Here is a 20,476-nt window from a genome sequence, read left to right as displayed (position 1 = left end):
GACTGAGGCAAGAGATCCTGAACACTAACTAATGGGGTTTTAAATGCATATACAGAACTAAGATGCAATCCTGTCTGCCACTATGTCTACAAGTCTATGGGACCTGTATATTGGCACAAACTGCAGAACACCTGATTCAACTTGTCAACCTCTCCATTTAAATCAAATTTGATCCCCTAGTCTGTACTTTTTAATGCCAGAAAGGCCACTGGATATTGGTCTGCAGATCCCTCCAGTCCACACACTGCCAGATAGACGACACAGGCTACAGAGGAGCTAGAAGAGCTTGGGGAGAGAGGGACTTTGCCGTACTTTGACAGTGAAGGGGAAGATATGAGGGAGAGAGTGGGGAGAGAAAGAGAGGCTTTGCTTTGACAGAGGGATTGATCGTAACGCGTTTAACAGGAGCGAGCCCAGAAGGCAGGGCCAGGCAGCATTTCAGCTAGAGTTTAAAGGCTCCTCTGAGATATGGAAGAATAATACGAGACAAGAGACAGGCAGGCAGCTAAAGTCATCTAGACAGAGCTCACAGAGGAGTTTAGGACAGGAGGTCTGCACTAAATAACAAGACAGACTAAAAGGACTAGTGCAAAATGGAGGAAATGTGCACAGGCAGCAAAATAAGCAGCAGTTTTAATGCATGGTTCTTGGCAAACTTGGGTTCAAATACTATTTGAAGTCTTTCAAATACTTTGTGCGTTCAATTTAGCCTGCCTGGAGTGCCAGGCGGGCGAGTGTTGTAGTTGAGAGTTCTCTATTTGGTTCCATTGCAACAGGCAAGCTCAATCATGCACAGATACAGCATTTGAAATTATTCAAACCGTATTAGAACCCAGGTCTGGTGGTATTTGGGTAGAAAACAGCCAATATAGTGAGAAGGTGAGACAGAGAGAGCAAGGGGGATATGGGATATATATGAGAGAGGGAGAGAGAAAGAGGGATGAAATCAGATTTTTAAAAAGTCTGTGCCCATATGAAGATAAACTAAGACAGAGAGTGAGTGTGTGTGTGTGTGTCTGGATATGAACCTAAACTGAGAGAAGTCTCAGTTTAAAATGGTGTTTATATTATATGGAGGGTTACAAAACCAAAGGAAAATAAATAAATGTTTTAAACGAGGGGCATCAATCCCGACAACACCATTCACGGTGTTTCAATGTGAGCATGAAGATACTGTAAGACAACTAATGACATAGCATATAAGCTAATTTCTCTTGAAAACATAGATATAATATGTGTTCCATTTCATTACGTGGTTGTTGCTTTAAGTTAAAGGGAAGCTCCAGGAGAAAGCACAGCAGCCGTTTCACCATTAACGACTTGGCCATGTTTGATTTCCTTCAGTCTCAAGGACAGTTACAGTGTTGTAACCCATCCATTAAATGACTTGTGTGTGGTCTACATTCTAGAAAGAACCACTTCAATGTTGGATTCCATCCTGCGGCAGACCACCAAAATCAGGAGTACATAGTGTCCAGTTGTATTATTGTATCCCAGCATTCCATTGGCTATGTCTGAATTAGCAACCCATCAGGTCTTTTGACTCTGTGTGAGGCCATATAGGGTCAAAAGTAGTGCACTAGGGCAGTGATTCCCTCCTTCCATCATTGGGGAACATCCCACGCCTTTTCCCCCCCTGCAATTCTATACATTTCACCATGGGGTGGATTAGTTTTTTTTGTTGTTGCCATTTTAAAGCCAATTTCCTGCAATTCTACACATTTTGCCATGTCTAATGTGATGTCGGAGTGACTCAAACATTACAATATCTATGGGCAAAAAAAAAAAAAAATAGCTAAAAAAACTTGAAGCTGACATGGGCTAGATCTGGGCATTTTTGACAAGTTATAACTAGCATTGCAATTCCCAATAAAGGTCTACAATACCCAATTTCAAAATTCTACTAAATTCTACTTGTATTCTACTATTACAACTTAAGAGTAAGTTGAAAGCCTGAGTTCCCTAAAAAAAATTACAAAATAATTTAAAAAAGGAACCACCGCAATAGGGAACCATTTCTGACAGAGCCACGTCGTCCCCCATCATATGTACCCACCTGCATTTCACCCTTCTCCCCAGCGGCAGCAGGTTTGGCAGCCTCTGTAGCTGTGTTCTTCACACTCTCCTTACTGCAGTGGACCAGCACCTCTACCACGTATAGAGGGTCTGCATCACCCGTAATGGCCTGGAGGGAAACAATCACATACCCTCAACATGGGTGCGACACTTAAGCATTATTGGGTAACCTGAAGGACAACAAATGCATAAACACAGAGCCCCAAAACACATGCTATAAAAACACAAGCTATATCTACATTGTATTTAGTTTTAATATAAAACAAAGGTTGTGTTTTCACAGATCCTTTCTGATAACATTCAACATATCAAAATTACCTTGACATTTGACTTCTTTGAGAAATTAACAACCACGCCCCACCCAAAGTCAGCATCTTCATTTTTGACCTGGAAAATAGTTCAACATTATAGGCACGTCTGTATGTACAACAAACACTCATATTGTTTCTTATCTCAGAAAAACTACGTTGAAAAAAATAATAAATAAATCATTTTTTATCTGCGTAAGCCCTTTTGAACAGCACATGAAGACTAAAGAACGGTGGTGTACATTTTGTCTTTGGGCTGTGCTACATAGTAAGTATTTGAGTTGGTGGTATGAGTGGTATTTGGGTCTCTAACCTTGACCAGTCTTCCAGGCTGGAGGAAGGGAAGGCAGTATTTTGGTTTGTGGATGAACTCCTCTATCTCCTTGCTCAGTTTGGCCAGCTGTTGGCGGATCTTATAGTAGGTCACCACACTCTCCTCGTTGGGGATCTCTATGGCGTTGTACATCTCTTCCAGCTTCGCCATATCTGTGGACATCAGAAGAAAGGCAGTCATACACAGAGAAATAGAATTACTAGAATGGGAACGCACATCATTAGATTGGGGATTCCCGTTCTGGTAATTCCGGTCACACGGTATGGAACGAAGAGCTAAAAATAGCAGCTCACACCGTTGAATGATATACACAAACATTCTAATAAATATATGCCATCGCTAAAATTACTGTGTGTCGCAAGTTCGCGGAATCGCGGTGATTCTGCCCAAAGTTTTATTTTAAAATAGAGCTCACGGGGTCATTTTTGTTGTTTGGCAAGGATAGGGGATTTTGAATCAGAATCTGCTATTCTTGATACTATACAGACATCAAAACGTCTTACCTGCCTGTGACTAAGAGTTACTTTTTGGCACTCCGTTTACCTGCCTCTGTGTCAATTCCAAGGTGCACTGCTAATCAGATTCTTTACATACAATTTGACAATTGACACTATTCTCACCCATCAGACTACTGTCAATTTAAGCTCGTTTTTAGGCTAACTATTATTATAGATGTGTGTGAAATTAGTTTTGATATAGTTTAGGTGTCGTTTCAAGCCGACTGCCAGTGAATGACTTGCTGTGAATGACGGGCAGGGGGAGAAATGACATGTTCTCTTAAACTGCTTGTAACATTATTTTTGTCATATTAAGATTCAAACAATGACAGTGTTTTAAACAGACGTGTTCAGGAAAAGTCAAGAACGGGCGGGAGACATGACTTAAAATGGTAGAGTAATTAAAAAAAGTAAATTTGGCTTGAGTCGACATGACACTCTCCTAAAGTTAAGAGGATCAATAATACACCAGCAACATCAAAACAGGTCTTTATAAAGCTTTACTTGTACTATATTTGGCCAAACCAAATCAACAGAACAGTCTACCGAATGAATCTGATCTATTCTCTTGAATAAAGCACGACTAGTGAGGGGGAATTCCCAACCAGTGGAGAGGTTGAGAACCAAATACAGGACTGGAGTAGGTAGGCCTGTATTCTGTACTCACTCTCTACGACCCCGGGTACAGCCCTGTAGTGCTGAAACTGGTAGAAAGACTTCTCCAGCATGTACTCCGGGTTGATCTCCTCCACTCGCAGCAGGTTGAGAACCATGTTGTAGGTGAGATGAAAGGCACTGTTCAGAGGGTCTGCCGAGCCCTGGGGAGAGAAAGGAGAAGACAGGAGAGAGGTGGTTAGGTTTAGACAGATCGAACGTATTCAGCAGGGTAGCTCAGGTGGAGCAGGGGAGAGGACGATGGTCATTCAGCTGATTATTCAAAAAGACACACTGTCACGTCATAAGGAAAGCTAAGTAACTCAGTGAATGTATGGGACCCAAGTTATGCTTTTCAATGAAGAACATTGGAATTTCAGATTACTTCAATTGAGTGAATTGAAATGGAGTGTTTGGATAACCCTGTCATAAAGACAGCTGAGCAACTCATGGAACAGTTTAAACTTAACAGACCTTGAATCAGTCAAAAACATTGTCATCACATCTTACTCTGACAAGTCCTATAGTTAGGGACTGAAACATAAACATGGAGTTTGGAGCTCCCATTAAAATCAACACAAGCTGATGGTGAGTGACTAAATGAACCAAATTGTGAAATCACATTACGACAGAAAAGATATCCATTATCCAAGGAAATGTTTGAGACCACTTGACTATGAAGCCAAGGGCAGTTGGAGTTTCTTAGAATCTTTCGCAATCAAAACCTATCCTTCAGTTGTGTTTTCCAGAAAGCGATTACAACAGTACAGTAAGAAGATAAATGATATCTACACAAGAGCAGCCAGATGTCTCATTAAAATACATTTCTGCCATTAATCTGTCATGTGTTAGCCAATAATTTCCACAAACACATGAAGTTGCCAGCCAAATAGAAAAAGTAGCCAGCCAGGACCCCCCGGGCAGTAAGCCCCCCCCCCCCCCCCCAAGTGTGTTAAAGAATTGTTTGCTACAACTATTTTTGGTGGCCTCTGGTACCTTCTAATGCCTTGATTCCATCCGAAATACAGAGCAAAATTATTGAATACTTTTGAGTTGACCTCAGACTGGACACATTTTTTGTAGTATTGTTTACAATTTCAAATAGTGACAATGTATGAATTCAGTGTATTGTTAGCTTTTTTGGATTTGTCTTGGCCTATATGATAAGGACTATTTTCTAAGTAAGAAAAAAAGTAAACTTTTTTTTTTTTTTGATTTAACCTGTCGTCTCTTGAAATTAAAGCATTTTACCGCAAGGTATGAATTGCCACAATGTTTGTTCTTCAAATTATGCATTTTATTAAAACAGAATAGCCCAAACTATATTCAAAAAATAAAAAGTTACAATTGAAAAAATACAATTGTGTGATGGCCACTTTTTCTAATGGAAAAATGGGTCTCTAAAATAAACAGAGCAGATTTTCAATTAAGTTCTGGGTCCATACATGTTAATAGATAGAACGACATCAGTTAAATTAGTGAAAGAATTTCAACTAGTGTGCGCAACTTTGGGAATGGCAGAATGTCATTTATAAAAAATAAAAAATAAATATATATTTTTAAATGTAAGAATCTTGTAAGAGTTTGCTGACTTCCCCAGGCTTTGAGCTTCCTTTCAAGAGGCGTTTTCTCAACTATCTGCAATACTGGTATGTTTGAAGAACGAAGCAGGTGTTAATCATGAGCTTCGCTACACAGAAAGCAGCAGTTGACTACTCCGACACAGATTAAATGAATTAGATAGATCAATTATCTTTGAAAATACCATATAACAAATATTTGCTTTTAACACAATTCAATCCATTTTCTTTTATCATGTTTTGGACCAGAGTGAGGCTATTGCTCTACTTGCCTAACAATTTATCTGCGGATAATCGCCAAAAAGCCTACCAGTATGCAAATTAGGGAACCAAATAAATGGCTCTCTTACCAATGCGATTCGGTAGACTACTGACAAGTCACTCACTTTAACGTCACTGCCTGGCAAGTCCTGATGGACTTCAGATCGAAAATACAAAACGAGATCTTAGGTTGACTTGTCCCGATGCGATACCATGGACATGTAAACTAAGTTAAATGATTTATAAATGGCAAGGATATGACATCGACCTCCGTCAGTTCGACACCTTTTACAAACTAGTCAAGCTTGCTGTTCGTCCAAGTACAGCAATAGCCTACGCACCAGCACTTGGTGGCTGCATATGAAATACACGAAAGAAAATAAATGAATGTGCCAGAAAATAGGCTAAGTGGATTTCGACTCATCGTTCAAACATTATATGGGACGTGCAAATTGACTCACAGACGAAGGAGCATCATGCTCTCCCCCTCCGTGTAAAGAAATTAGACTTCAACCACCACAGCGTCAACACACACACCCAGGTACCAGGAGGAACAGACAGCAGACTGTCAAACCATCAGTGTTTCCCCGTCATCGCTCACTTTGTGACTGACAGGCGCCTGTCCCATCTATAAATCACATATCGCTCATTCTCGCAGGAGAGGGCTCTGCAGATTTATTTTCTAACATGAATTAACTAGGCTACTTTTCAATTCGCATCACTTATTTTAGCAGGAGGTGGCTCAGTTGAGTTATTTTCTGACTTGCGAATTGTAAAACAAAAAAGCCTACTTAATTTAAGATGAAAAAGTATCCGGCCGAAAATGATTGTGTAACCGGCTGTATAGCCGACAGTGGAAAGGAGGAAAACACTGGTTAAGACCAAGATTAACTGCCCTTTTGTCTGTGAAAGATGGTGTTGTGCAAGCCTTAATGGGCCTCAACCCAGGACCAACGACACAAGGGACCAGGAAGAGATGGAGGACAGACTGTACCCCAGAGAGAACCTCTAAACTACAGGACCACCTAAATGGAAAGAAAGGTTTGCGCTTTGGGGTTTCAGGCTTGCAAGCCAGTTAACCAAACCAAGGGTCCAGAGGGTCCCTGATTGTATTAAGACTCCAAAGACTTGAGGTTTGAACGTGAGAGTCAGTTAATCAAACCAAGAGCCGATAGATCCTGATTATATCAAGACTAAGGACTCCCTATAGGTTAGGAGAAGTGTTTGGCTGCAGCTGAGTGAGTGTGTCCTTGCAAATGACCTAAAGGTCAGGAATGAGCTACAGTTTAGGAGAAGTGTTTTTCTACACAGGCATGTCTATCTGTCCTTGTCTCGCTCTCTGTGTGTGTGCGTGCGTGTAAATGACCCGAGGGTCGGGAAGTAGCTCTGTGACCCAGTAGAGAACCCCAAAACGACCGACTCACTCCATTACTGCGGCTCAGGAGAATATTAGGGTTCTTGGCTCAGGTTGTGCTTGTAAACCCCTGCCCTCTCTACCCCCGCTCTGTGCAATCATTCATAGAGCCTGTACGTCACTCGGACAGTGTGTGGAGGGGAGGACTGCGTCGTTTTAAAAACACTAGGGGAGATGTCTTGGCCCGAGAACCATTGTGAGATCATCCCAGCAGGGGGTTAGGATTAGTGCAAGATTCAAGAGTAACTGATCTGGTGCTGAAAGTGTTTTACAACTGGACTACTAGGTGTTCTGGGACTCATATAGTGTACATACTAAGACGCGTTATATAACCTCTAAAAAATAAAAATAAAAGATATCAGATCAATGCCAACACTGCAGGCATCCCAATCATCCATGCGTGTATTGACATACTGTACACACACGGAGAAAAGCTATGAGGATGATCCTTCTGGATGAAAACGGCACACATACAGCTGTTATTCAAAGCCCCACTGTGCAGTCTGTGTTTATTCAGTACCTTAAGCAGCTGTTTCCCAACTGCAGGGCTCATCTTCTCATCCGCCATGAAGATGACGATACCCCTCTCATCCATCCCTCTCCTGCCAGCTCGACCGGACATCTGGATGTACTCACCAGACGTGATCTAACAGAGAGAGAGGGAGAGCACAGCACATTAATATTGTCACTAATAATAGTCACAGCTGTCAAAACACACATGCTTGCTCGCTCACAGGCACACAAATAGCAGCCACGTCAATATTCACACATGCATGGACATCTTTTGCGTGGGAGAAGTAGTTCAGAAATGTGGAGCTAGTACCAATGACAGACGGTAAATTATTTGGCCTAATCGTCATTAGAAATGTGTACGGAATCAGATTCATTTACTCAAATAAGGCCGATTCTCTTTTAGATGTCAAATGCATTCCTCTGAAACAGAGATTGGAGGTTTGTTCCTAAAGCTAGACTGTTTAGTGTAGATGAAGGGGAGGAAACATACTAAAGAAGGATTTGTATGCCTTGAGACAATTGAGACATGGATTGTGTGTGCGCCATTCAGAGGGTGAATGGGCAAGACAAAAGATTTAAGTGGGGGTATGGTAGTAGGTGCCAGGAGCACCGGTTTGTGTCAAGAACTGCACCGCTGCTGGGTTGTTTAAACGCAACAGTTTTCCATGTGGGGCGGCAGGTAGCCTAGAGGTTAGAGCGTTGGGCGAGTAACCGAAAGGTTGCTGGATTGAATCCCAGAGCTGACGAGGTAAAAATCTGTTCTGCCCCTGAACAAGGCAGTTAACCCACTGTTCCCCGGTAAGCTGTCATCATTGTAAATAAGAATTTGTTCTTAACTGACTTGCTTAGTTAAGTAAAGGTTAAATACATTAATAAAATATAATAATCAGCAATGGTCCGCCACCGAAAGGACATCAAGCCAACTTGACAACTGTGGGAAGCATTGGACATAACATGGGCCAGCATCCCTGTGGAACAGGTAACCTGGAATGCATTTACATTAACAGGTGTGCTTTGTTAAAAGTTAGAGGAACTGCTTTCCTTCTTAATGCGTTTGAGCCAATCAGTTGTCGGGGTGGTATACAGAAGACAGCCCTATTTGGTAAAAGACCAAGTCCATATTATGGCAAGAAGAGCTCAAATTAGCAAAGAGAAACAACAGGCCATAATTACTTTAACACATGAAGGTCAATCAATACAGAACATTTCAAGAACTTTAAAAATTTCTTCAAGTGCAGTTGCAAAAACCATCAAGCGGTATGATGAAACTGGCTCTCATGAGGACCGCCACAGGAAAGGAAGACCCAGAGTTACCTCTGCTGCAGAGAATAAGTTCATTAGAGCTAACTCCACCTCAGAAATTGCAGCCCAAATAAATTCTTCAGAGTTCAAGTAACACACATCAACTGTTCAAAGGAGACTGGGTGAATCAGGCTTCATGGTCGAATTGTTGCAAAGAAACCACTACTAAAGGACACCAATTAGAAGAGACTTGCTTGGGCCAAGAAACACGAGCGATGGACATTTGACCGGTGGAAATCTGGCCTTTTGTATGCTTAGTCCACATTTTTGGTTTCAATCGCCGTGTCTTTGTGAGATGCAGAGTAGGTGAAGGGATGATATCCGTATCTGTGATTACCACCGTGAAGCATGGAGGTGGTGTGATGGTGCTTTCCTGGTGACAGTCTGATTTATTTAGAATTCAAGGCACACGTAACCAGCATGGCTACCACAGCATTCTGCAGAGATACGCCATCCCATCTGGTTTGCGCTTAGCGTGACTATCATTCGTTTTCTTCAACAGGACAATGACCCAACACACCTCCAGGCTGCGTAAGGGCTATTTGACCAAGAAGGATCACCTTCCAACAGGACAACGACCCTAAGCACACAGCAAAGACAACTCAGGAGTGGTGTCCTTGAGTGGCCCAGCCAGAGCCCAGACTTAAACCCGATCAAACATCTCTGGAGGGACTGAAAAATAGATGCAGCAACGCTCCCCATCCAACCTGACAGAGCTTGAGAGGATCTGCAGAGAATAAAGTACTGAGTAAAGGGTCTGAACGCTTATGCAAATCGGTTTTTTTTTTATTATACATTTGCGGGGTATTGTGTGTACATTAAGGGAAAAAAACAATACATTTTAGAATAAGGCTGTAATGTAACAAAATGTGGAAAAAGTAAAAGGGTCTGAATACTTTCCGAATGCATTGTGTGTGTGTGTGTGTGTGTGTGTGTGTGTGTGTGTGTGTGTGTGTGTGTAATTATTCATATAAAAAAATGTAAACCGGTTATTATGGTAATTTTATTTTCATGACGGTCATCATCCATAACCGTAGGTTATACGGTAATTGTGCCAGCACTAGTTGCAACGTGCACTAACACCTCTTCAGAACATTAACATGGAGAAGAGCTGCAACGGCTTGATTTGCCACTTGGTTTATAAACCCTCTGCTTTACTAAAGCTGCCTGCCACACATGGCCCTGATTAAAATCGCCAGATTCCATTTGGTCTCGGACTTCTAAACATTACTGGCTCTGCCACGAACGAGCTAATCCAAACACTTCCTTTTATGCCTTTGTCAAGCAGATTCAATTCTAATCTCTTGGGCATTGTTGGTGCTCGACAACATTTGGTCCCGAGTTTAACACTGGCACGGGGCTCTACTCTCTCCTTATATCTCTGAGAGACTCACGCGCACACACCATGACAGAGCCAGAAGAGAGCTAAGAGGGGGCAGTCACCCCATGAAGGGGCCCTGGATCTCTCCCTTTTGCTTTGTGATGGAGGGAGAGGAGGAAGGAAGGCCTTGACTGCATGCGTGGTGTTCTGGCATCAGCTCTCCCACACCAGATGTTCCTCGTAAGCCTCTTGGACAACTGTTTCCTTTCTCTCTCTCCCGCCCTCTATCTAGCGAGCAATCGCTCTCCTCTCTCTCTCTCCCCATCCCCGAGCCAAAGGGGTAATAATCTAGCCTTTTTATTCCCAACAGCTTGATTCACGACCAGCCCTGTGTCCCCCAGCTCCTCACAAACAATACGTGGCCGTTTATCTTTTGTCAGAGCTTCCCTGGCTCCCGCCGTGGCTTTATAAAGGTGTCACACAAACACGCAGCGGAAATGATGAGGAAGCCTCAAAATGAAAAAGTCAGAGAGCGCTCTGCACTACATCAAGTTAACCCTGGGTTCATCTGTCGGTCTGGTTGCAACATAACAGGGATTACCCAGCTTGAGACACGTGTACTGTGTTTATCTAAACCTAATGATGGCTATTAATCATTCCAGGGAGTGATGAAACTAGGGCTGTGGCGGAAATTAAATTGTCAGCCGGTGATTGTCAAGCAAATAACTGTCTCAAACACATTTAGCATCCCCTGGCTTCCACGTATAGCCTACAAGCCACTGATTCAGACCTTTGAAACATCTACATTTTAAAAAGTCTAATAAATTAAATCCATCACAATAAATCCATAATTTATTTTAGACAGATCTAAAGAAACATGATATGAAGAAAATGTAGTCTACTTCAGAAGAACAGACTCTGCGTTGTCAGGTCCTGATCTGGCTATGGGCTACACTAATTTAGCAGACAAGATGTGCTTAGAATTCTGTGGCATTATTTTATAGTATGAAGAATACAATTGAATATAGCTCAATAAAACAGGATATTTTCTCCAAAGTATTTGAGGGAGTGCGCACATGCGGCTATTTTGTGTTGAGCGATTAACTTCTTTGGGATTGGGGGGCAGTATTGAGTAGCTTGGATGAATAAGGTGCCCAGAGTAAACTGCCTGCTACTCAGGCCCAAAAGCTAGAATATGCATATAATTAGTAGATTTGGATAGAAAACACTGAAGTTTCTAAAACTGTTTAAATGACGTCTGAGTATAACAGAACTCATATGGCAGGCATAAACCTGAGAAAAAATCCAACCAGGAAGTCGGAAATCTGAGGTTTATAGTTTTTCAAGTGATTGCCTATCCAATATACAGTGTCTATGGGGTCATATTGCACTTCCTAAGGCTTCCACTAGATGTCAACAGTCTTTAGAACCTTGTTTCAGGCTTCTACTGTGAAGGGGGAGAGAATAAGAGCTGTTTGAACCAGGTGTCTGGCAGAATGCCTTGAGCTAAGTCACGCGCGCGGTCGTGAGAGCGAGCTGCGTTCCCTTTCATTTCTAAAGACAAAGGAATTATCCGGTTGGAATATTATTGAAGATTTATGATAAAAACATCCTAAAGATTGATTCTATACATCGTTTGACATCTTTCTACAAACTGTAATGGAACGTTTTTGGACTTTTCGTCTGGGCTTTGTGCTCGCGCCTTGCGCATTTGGATTAGTGTACTAGACGCGCGAACAAAAAGGAGGTATTTGGACATAAATATGGACTTTATTGAACAAAACGAACATTTATTGTGGAACTGGGATTCCTGGGAGTGCATTCCGATGAAGATTATCAAAGGTAAGTGAATATTTATAATGCTATTTCTGACTTTTGTTGACTCCACAACATGGCGGGTATCTGTATGGCTTGTTTTGGTGGCTGAGCGCTGTACTCAGATTATCGCATGGTGTGCTTTTGCCGTAAAGCTTTTTTGAAATCTGACACAGCAGTTGCATTAAGGAGAAGTCCATCTTCAATTCTATGTAAAACATTTGTATCTTTCATCAACATTTATGATGAGTATTTCTGTAAATTGATGTGGCTCACTGCAAAATCACTGGATGTTTTAGAGGCAAAACTTACTGAACATAACGCGCCAATGTAAACTGAGATTTTTGGATACAAATATGAACTTTATCGAACAAAACATACATGTATTGTGTAACATGAAGTCCCATGAGTGCCATCTGATGAAGATCAAAGGTTAGTGATTAATTTTCTCTCCATTTCTGCTTTTTGTGACTCCTCTCTTTGGCTGGAAAATGGCTGTATGTTTTTGTGACGGCGCTGACCTAACATATGGTGTGCTTTCGCTGTAAAGCCTTTTTGAAATCGGACACTGTGGTTGGATTAACAAGAGGTTTCTTTAAAATGGTGTATAATACTTGTATGTTTGAGGAATTTTAATTATGGAGATTTCTGTTTGAATTTGTTGCCCTGCACTTTCACTGGCTGTTGTCAAATCAATCCCGTTAACGGGATTTGAGCCCTACGAAGTTTTAACCTGTTGGGTCTAGGGGGCAGCATTTGCACGTCTGGATAAAAAAAATGTACCCGATTTAATCTGGTTACTAATCCTACCCAGTAACTAGAATATGCATATACTTATTATATATGGATAGAAAACACTCTAAAGTTTCTAAAACTGTTTGAATGGTGTCTGTGAGTATAACAGAACTCATTTGGCAGGCAAAACCCTGAGACATTTTCTGACAGGAAGTGGATACCTGATGTGTTGTATTGACTTTAAACCTATCCCATTGAAAAACACAGGGGCTTAGGAATATTTTGGCACTTCCTATTGCTTCCACTAGATGTCACCAGCCTTTACAAAGTGTTTTGAGTCTTCTGGAGGGAGATCTGACCGAACAAGAGCCATGGAACGATGATGTCCCATTAGACACCTGGCGCGCGAGTTCATGTTGGGTACCCTCGTTCCAATACGTTATAAAAGAGTATGCATTCGTCCACCTTGAATATTATTCATGTTCTGGTTAAAAAAGGCCCTAATGATTTATGCTATACAACGTTTGACATGTTTGAACGAACGGAAATATATTTTTTCCCCTCGTTCATGACGAGAAGTCCGGCTGGCTTACATCATGTGCTAACGAGACGGAGATTTTTGGACATAAATGATGAGCTTTTTTGAACAAAACTACATTCGTTATGGACCTGTGATACCTGGAAGTGACATCTGATGAAGAGAATCAAAGGTAATGGATTATTTACATAGTATTTTCGATTTTAGATCTCCCCAACATGACGTCTAGTCTGTATCGCAACGCGTATTTTTCTGGGCGCAGTGCTCAGATTATTGCAAAGTGTGATTTCCCAGTAAGGTTATTTTTAAATCTGGCAAGTTGATTGCGTTCAAGAGATGTAAATCTATAATTCTTTAAATGACAATATAATATTTTACCAATGTTTTCTAATTTTAATTATTTAATTTGTGATGCTGACTTGACTGCCGGTTATTGGAGGGAAACGATTTCCTCAACATCAATGCCATAGTAAAACGCTGTTTTTGGATATAAATATGAACTTGATAGAACTAAAAATGCATGCATTGTCTAACATAATGTCCTAGGAGTGTCATCTGATGGAGATTGTAAAAGGTTAGTGCATCATTTTAGCTGGTTTTATGGTTTTGGTGACCCTGTCTTTGACTTGACAAAACATTACACACAACTCTTGTAAATGTACTGTCCTAACATACTCTAAATTTATGCTTTCGCCGTAAAACCTTTTTGAAATTGTAAAACGTGGTTAGATTAAGGAGATGTTTATCTTTCAAATGGTGTAAAATAGTTGTATTTTTGAAAAATTTGAATTTTGACATTTATTTGGATTCAAATTTGCCGCTCTTGAAATGCACCTGCTGTTGATGGAGTGCACCACGGGTGGCACGCTAGCGTCCCACCTAGCCCCAAGAGGTTAACAAAGAAACAGGTTCTCCTTTAGGCTTAATTTGGAGTTACTCCCGGCTGGGCACACCGAAGCACAACTCTTACATGGCTCTCAGTCACGTGATCGAGTCTCTCTCACAGGCTACAAGTGAAGTCACACCGCTCCTCCGCACACTCCACTGGCTTCCAGTTGAAGCTCGCATCTGCTACAAGACCTTCAGGCTCTGATCAGTCCCTACACCCAAAGAAGGGCACTGCGTTCATCCACCTCTGGCCTGCTCGCCTCCCTACCTCTGCGGAAGCACAGCTCCCGCTCAGCCCAGTCAAAACTGTTCGCTGCTCTGGCACCCCAATGGTGGAACAAGCTCCCTCACGACGCCAGGACAGCGGAGTCAATCACCACCTTCCGGAGACACCTGAAACCCCACCTCTTTAAGGAATACCTGGGATAGGATTAAGTAATCCTTCTCTGGTCTGATGAAACCAAGATTGAACTCTTTCGCCTAAAGTGTCACGTCTGGAGGAAACCTGGCACCATCCCTATGGTGAAGCATGGCGGTGGCAGCATCTTGCTGTGGGTATGTTTTTCAGCAGCAGGGACTGGGAGAATAGTCAGGATCGAGGGAAAAATTAACGGAGCAAAGTACAGAGAGATCCTTGATGAAAACCTGCTCCAGAGCGCTCAGGACCTCAGACTGGGGCGAAGGTTCACCTTCCAACAGGACAACGACCCTAAGCACACAGCCAAGACAACGCAGGAGTGGCTTCGGGACAAGTCTCTGAATATCCTTGAGTGGCCCAGCCAGAACCCGGACTTGAACACGATTTAACGTCTCTGGAGAGACCTGAAAATAGCTGTGCAGCAATGCTCCCCATCCAACCTGACAGCGCTTGAGATGATCTGCAGAGAAGAACAGGAGAAACTCCCCAAATACAGGTGTGCCAAGCTTGTAGCGTCACACCCAAGAATAATTGAAGCTGTAATTGCTGCCAAAGGTACTTCAACAAAGTACTGAGGGTCTGAATGTGATCCGTTTATTTATTTTTCTAAATTAGAAAAAAAGAGCAGTTTTTGCTTTGTCATTATGGGGTATTGTGTGTAGATTGATGAGGAAAAAAAACAATTAACAACAACTTTAGAATAAGGCTGTAACCTAACAAAAAGTGGAAAAAGTTAAGGGCACTTTCCACACACACTGTGTGAAATTTGTTTTGATTTAGAATGAACTATTATCATACACCTTTCTCAAAATGGGGGCAGGGGAAAAAAATACATGTCATCTATGCACTTAAATAGCGATTGGACGACGCTTCTCCTGTGGTTCAATTTCATGCCAGCCAGGTAGGCTATACCCGTTGCAAAGAGAACCAATGTGATTAACATTAGGAAAGTTGAGAAATATAATAGACCTAGCCTATAGAAAGCTCATGGGATCCTCCTCTTTTTAATAGAGGCCATCACTCTGTTTTCTCCCGCAATTCCAAAGCCTACAGAAATGTTCCACAACATGAGCTCATGGGCTCTCATGAAGTGTTTGATTAGATTTTCGATAGCATTTGCATTGATGTCAGAGTGATTAGAAGGACAATAGAGTGCTGAGTCCCAGGCAGTTAGCAAGTTTGGTAGGCTACTAATGACCAACAGCAGCATCAGAGCTTTTTTTTTTTAACCTTTACTTAACTAGGCAAGTCAGTTAAGAACAAATTCTTATTTACAGTGACGGCCTAGGAACAGCGGGTTAACTGCCTTGTTCAGGGGCAGAATGACAGATTTTTACCTTGTCAGCTCGGGGATTCGCTCTAGCAACCTGGCGGTTACTGGACCAACGCTCTAACCACTAGGCTTCCTGCCGCCCCTTATTACCGTGACTAAACGGTCACGTGGAATTTGACTGCCATCATGACCTCCGGTGTGGCGGTAATAAGGTCACCGTAACAGCCCTAGATGAAACTGTGTAATGAATAAAATGCCCCCATGAGTCAGTCAGTCAGTCACTAACATAATGATATGACCCTGTCTTTACTAACGTGACACAATCACAGTCCTGGGTTTAGCCAGTCAAACAGGTGGGATTGAGAACTTTGGAAGATCAACTGGACACTTCATTGACTGGAAGGGGAATACTATGACCGTACAGTGGGCTATGTTCCTCCATGAACTAAGATTATCAATAGAGATGTGCATCGTTCCCTTTCAAAACCATTTGATACATATCTACATACACGGGCTCCGACTCGATACAGGAACAATACGTTTTAGTTTGAAACGATCCAGTGTAATTCGGTTTGATTAGAAGAACGAATTGATGAGATTAGGTTCGATATGATTCAACGCGCTAACATTTTCCATTCTACATTAAAATCTGCTACTGATGGAGATGAGTTGCCCCAATTAGCATGTAGGCTATAACCAGATGAGAGTTGTCTCCCCGGCGGTAGCTAAGGTTACTTTCATTCAGGTAAAACAATTTAACAGCGTATTTGATTCCAAAACATTACTTAGCAAATAACATTGTTGTCACTCAACTAATAAAGCCTAATATTGCGCAACCATTTAACAAACATTTGTATACAAGATACGGAATAGGCCAACCTCATTGGTCAGCGAGAGAAGCTGCTCACAGCGCGCAGTTTGACTAGGCCTGGGGTTGTTTGGCATGCAAAATGATTTGTAGATCAACAAGTGTCAACACAATTACATGCTTAGTTCCACACTGAAGGAGAGGATGCAGTTGAGGTATTTCCCGAAGGTATAGTAATATGTGCAAAACATTACAGTGAACTAGCGATTAAAACGTTTGAATCGATTTCTTAACCGATGGCTTGTGGTCCCGAGGACAGATGCACTCATAACCCTCATAACCGGGACCGATGTATATCTGTGAATCTTTAAATCCCTAATGATAAAGTAGTAGCTAAGTAAGTAACAGTAGGCTTTTTAAAAAAAGGAGTATTACCCAGCGGAAGTCTTTGCCATCAAACTTGCGTGCGTTGGTGAACAGGACAGTGCGGGCGGGCATGTTGATGCCCATGGCAAAGGTCTCTGTGGCGAACAAGGCCTGTGGAGAGAGGATAATATCACATTCAGCATACTTACTCCTATTGAAACACAAAGCAAGGCCTTCGGGTTATAGCCTTTTCACACTACAGAGCTGAGATGAGCAGAGCTGTACTGGCCTTGTGATGCATCCATAATAGTTGCTGGAACGACGATATCCGAGCCAGCACAGAATGGTGAGTGACAACGCTTGGTATAATTCAAAGAGAGATCCATGTGAGCTCCAGACAGGCCTACCTTGAGTAGCCCCTCAGAGAACAGGATCTCGATGGTTTCCTTTAGGATGGGGAGCAGTCCTCCGTGATGAATCCCTATACCTCTCTTCAATAGAGGCAGGACGTGCTCCACCTGGAAACGCATAGCAAGAATAATAAGACATTTGATTAATAACACATTTCTTGTCAATGATAGCACCAAGATATGCCAAAGATAGCAGAACAAAGCCAAAGCTGGCACAGTCTACAATAGAAATCAAAGTGAAGCCATACAACAATCAAGTAAGATCAAATGTATACAAAAGCTGCTCACACTAGAATGAGGCAGCAATCCATCTCAAGGACAATAGAAAGAATGTGCCTGTCCTCCTCTGACCCTAGCAGAGCCACGATCCCACATGGTCGTGACCGTGAACAAGCCTGCGGAGCCGGCTTTCATAGCATAGCAGCCTTCTCCTGACATCTGTACTACTCTACAAAATAACGACCACCGCTGAATCTAACGAAACTACACTATGAGAAATAACCGCAGAGAAGAACAAATCCAATACAGCCTGAACTTACGGCATTAAGGGAAACGAAAATACTGTGTGTGCGCGTGCGTGTAATCAAAGCCACCAGAAGGAGCCACACAAAGAGAGTGTGGAAACTTTTACAGTGCCCTCTTAAAAAGCTACTTTTAGAACCTCCAAAATAAACTCAGGAAAAAAATGAAATGTCCCTTTTTCAGGACCCTGTCTTTCAAAGATAATTCGTAAAAATCCAAATAACTTCACAGATCTTCATTGTAAAGGGTTTAAACACCGTTTCCCATGCTTGTTCAATGAACCATAAACAATTAATGAACATGCACCCTTGGAACGGTCGTTAAGACACTAACAGCTTACAGACGGTAGGCAATTAAGGTCACAGTTATGAAAACTTAGGGCACTAAAGAGGCCTTTCTACTGACTCTGAAGAACACCAAAAGATAGCTGCCCAGGGTCCCTGCTCATCTGCGTGAATGTGCCTTAGGCATGCTTCAAAGAGGCATGAGGACTGCAGTTGTGGCCAGGGCAATAAATTGCAATGTCCGTACTGTGAGACGCCTAAGACAGCACTACAGGGAGACAGGACAGACAGCTGATCGTCCTCGCAGTGGCAGACCACGTGTAACACCTTCACAGGATCGGTACAACCAAACATCACACCTGCGGGACTGGTACAGGATGGCAACAACTGCCCGAGTTACACCAGGAATGTACAATCCCTCCATCAGTGCTCAGACTGTCAGCAATAGGCTGAGAGAGGCTGGACTGAGGGCTTGTAGGCCTGTTGTAAGGCAGGTCCTCACCACAAAACCACCGTCGCTGGACCAGACAGGACTGGAAAAAGTGCTCTTCACTGACGAGTCGTGGTTTTGTCTCAACAGGGGTGATGGTCAGATTCGCATTTACCGTCGAAGGAATGAGCGTTACACCGAGGCTTGTAATCTGGAGCGGGATCGATTTGGAGGTGGAGGGTCCGTCATGGTCTGGGGCAGTGTGTCACAGCATCATCAGACTGAGCTTGTTGTCATTGCAGGCAATCTCAACACTGTGCGTAACAGGGAAAACATCCTCCTCCCTCATGTGGTACCCTTGCTGCAGGCTCATCCTGACATGACCCTCCAGCATGACAATGCCACCAGCCATACTGTTCGTTCTGTGCGTGATTTCCTGCAAGACAGGAATGTCAGTGTTCTGCCACGGCCAGCGAAGAGCCCGGATCTCAATCCTATTGAGCACGTCTGGGACCTGTCGGATCGGAGGGTGAGGGCTAGGGCCATTCCCCCCAGAAATGTCCGGGAACTTGCAGGTGCCTTGATGGAAGAGTGAGGTAACATCTCACAGCAAGAACTGGCAAATCTGGTGCAGTCCATGAGGAGATGCACTGCAGTACTTAGTATCTGGTGTGGCCACCAGCTGCATTGACTGTTACTTTTGATTTTGACCCCCCCTTTGTTCAGGGACACATTATTCCATTTGTTAGTCACATGTCTGTGGAACTTGTTCAGTTTATGTCTCAATCTTGTTATGTTCATACAAATATTTACACATGTTAAGTTTGCTGAAAATAAACGCAGTTGACAGTGGGAGGACTTTTTTTTGCTGAGTTTCTCACCATTTCGGAACAAGCGCTCACATTCAGGCTGCTCTTTGCTGTGTCTTAAGTGGTGGAGTTATGATATCCACAGACAACCATAAACATCGCGACCGAATTTTCAGACTTCTTTATTAGTGCCGTTCAACGCGATGGAGATGCATTCCTGGTGCCTCTATTGACATTGTGTTGTACGTATAAAATGATTGTGTTGCGTGTATGAAATAGTGACGCTTCACAGCATTTCAAAGCTTAGCGTGATGAGAGCGTCATTTTAGAGAATTTGGCAGTACGTCCAACTGGCCTCACAACAGCAAACCCCGTGTACCCACGCCAGCCCAGGACCTCCACACCTGGCTTCTTCACCTGCAGGATCGTCTGAGACTAGCCACCAGGACAGGTGGTGAAACTGACAAGTATTTACGTCTGTAATAAAGCCTTTTTGTGGGGAAAAACTCCCCAGTGGGTAGGCCTGGCTCCTAAGTAGGTGGGCGTACACCCTCCCAGGCCCATCCATGGCTGTGCCGCTGCCCAGTCATGAGAAATCCATAGATCAGGGCCTAAAGAATTTATTTCAATTGACTTATTTCCTTGTATGAACTATAACTCAGTAAAATAGTTGAAATTGTTGCGTTTATATTTTTGTTCAGTATATTTTCAAATCAATCAATGAGAAGTACTCACCTGAGGCAGCTTCTTGTCATCGTCAGACAGACAGTCTATGGCATTGTTGAACACCTCCTCCACCAGCTTCTTCTCCTCATCTGGAAAAACAAACGAACAGATTTACATATTCATTCACACATTTAGTTAACAAATCAGACTTGTGCCTTCTGCCACCTGACCGATGGAAGAGTCACTCAAATGCT

General features: G+C 42.6%; 1 protein-coding gene across 1 annotated transcript in view; it reads right to left on the bottom strand.

Annotated features, from left to right (window-relative positions):
• Positions 1 to 20,476, bottom strand: part of LOC100380870 (exosome RNA helicase MTR4) — a 53,625-nt gene that overhangs the window by 20,282 nt on the left and 12,867 nt on the right. The window contains exons 11-18 of the mRNA XM_014126103.3: positions 20,292 to 20,371; positions 17,509 to 17,619; positions 17,171 to 17,272; positions 7,645 to 7,770; positions 3,883 to 4,033; positions 2,698 to 2,870; positions 2,395 to 2,463; positions 2,057 to 2,185 (exon numbers count right to left, since the gene is read on the bottom strand). Coding sequence (XP_013981578.1) covers positions 2,057 to 2,185; positions 2,395 to 2,463; positions 2,698 to 2,870; positions 3,883 to 4,033; positions 7,645 to 7,770; positions 17,171 to 17,272; positions 17,509 to 17,619; positions 20,292 to 20,371 — 941 coding nt within the window. The remainder of the gene's footprint in view (positions 1 to 2,056; positions 2,186 to 2,394; positions 2,464 to 2,697; positions 2,871 to 3,882; positions 4,034 to 7,644; positions 7,771 to 17,170; positions 17,273 to 17,508; positions 17,620 to 20,291; positions 20,372 to 20,476) is intronic.

Source organism: Salmo salar, chromosome 01, assembly GCF_965601325.2.
Source record: "Salmo salar chromosome 01, fSalSal1, whole genome shotgun sequence".
NCBI lineage: Eukaryota > Metazoa > Chordata > Actinopteri > Salmoniformes > Salmonidae > Salmo > Salmo salar.
Note: the sequence above shows the minus strand (reverse complement) of the source record. Positions and strands in the feature narration are given on the sequence as shown.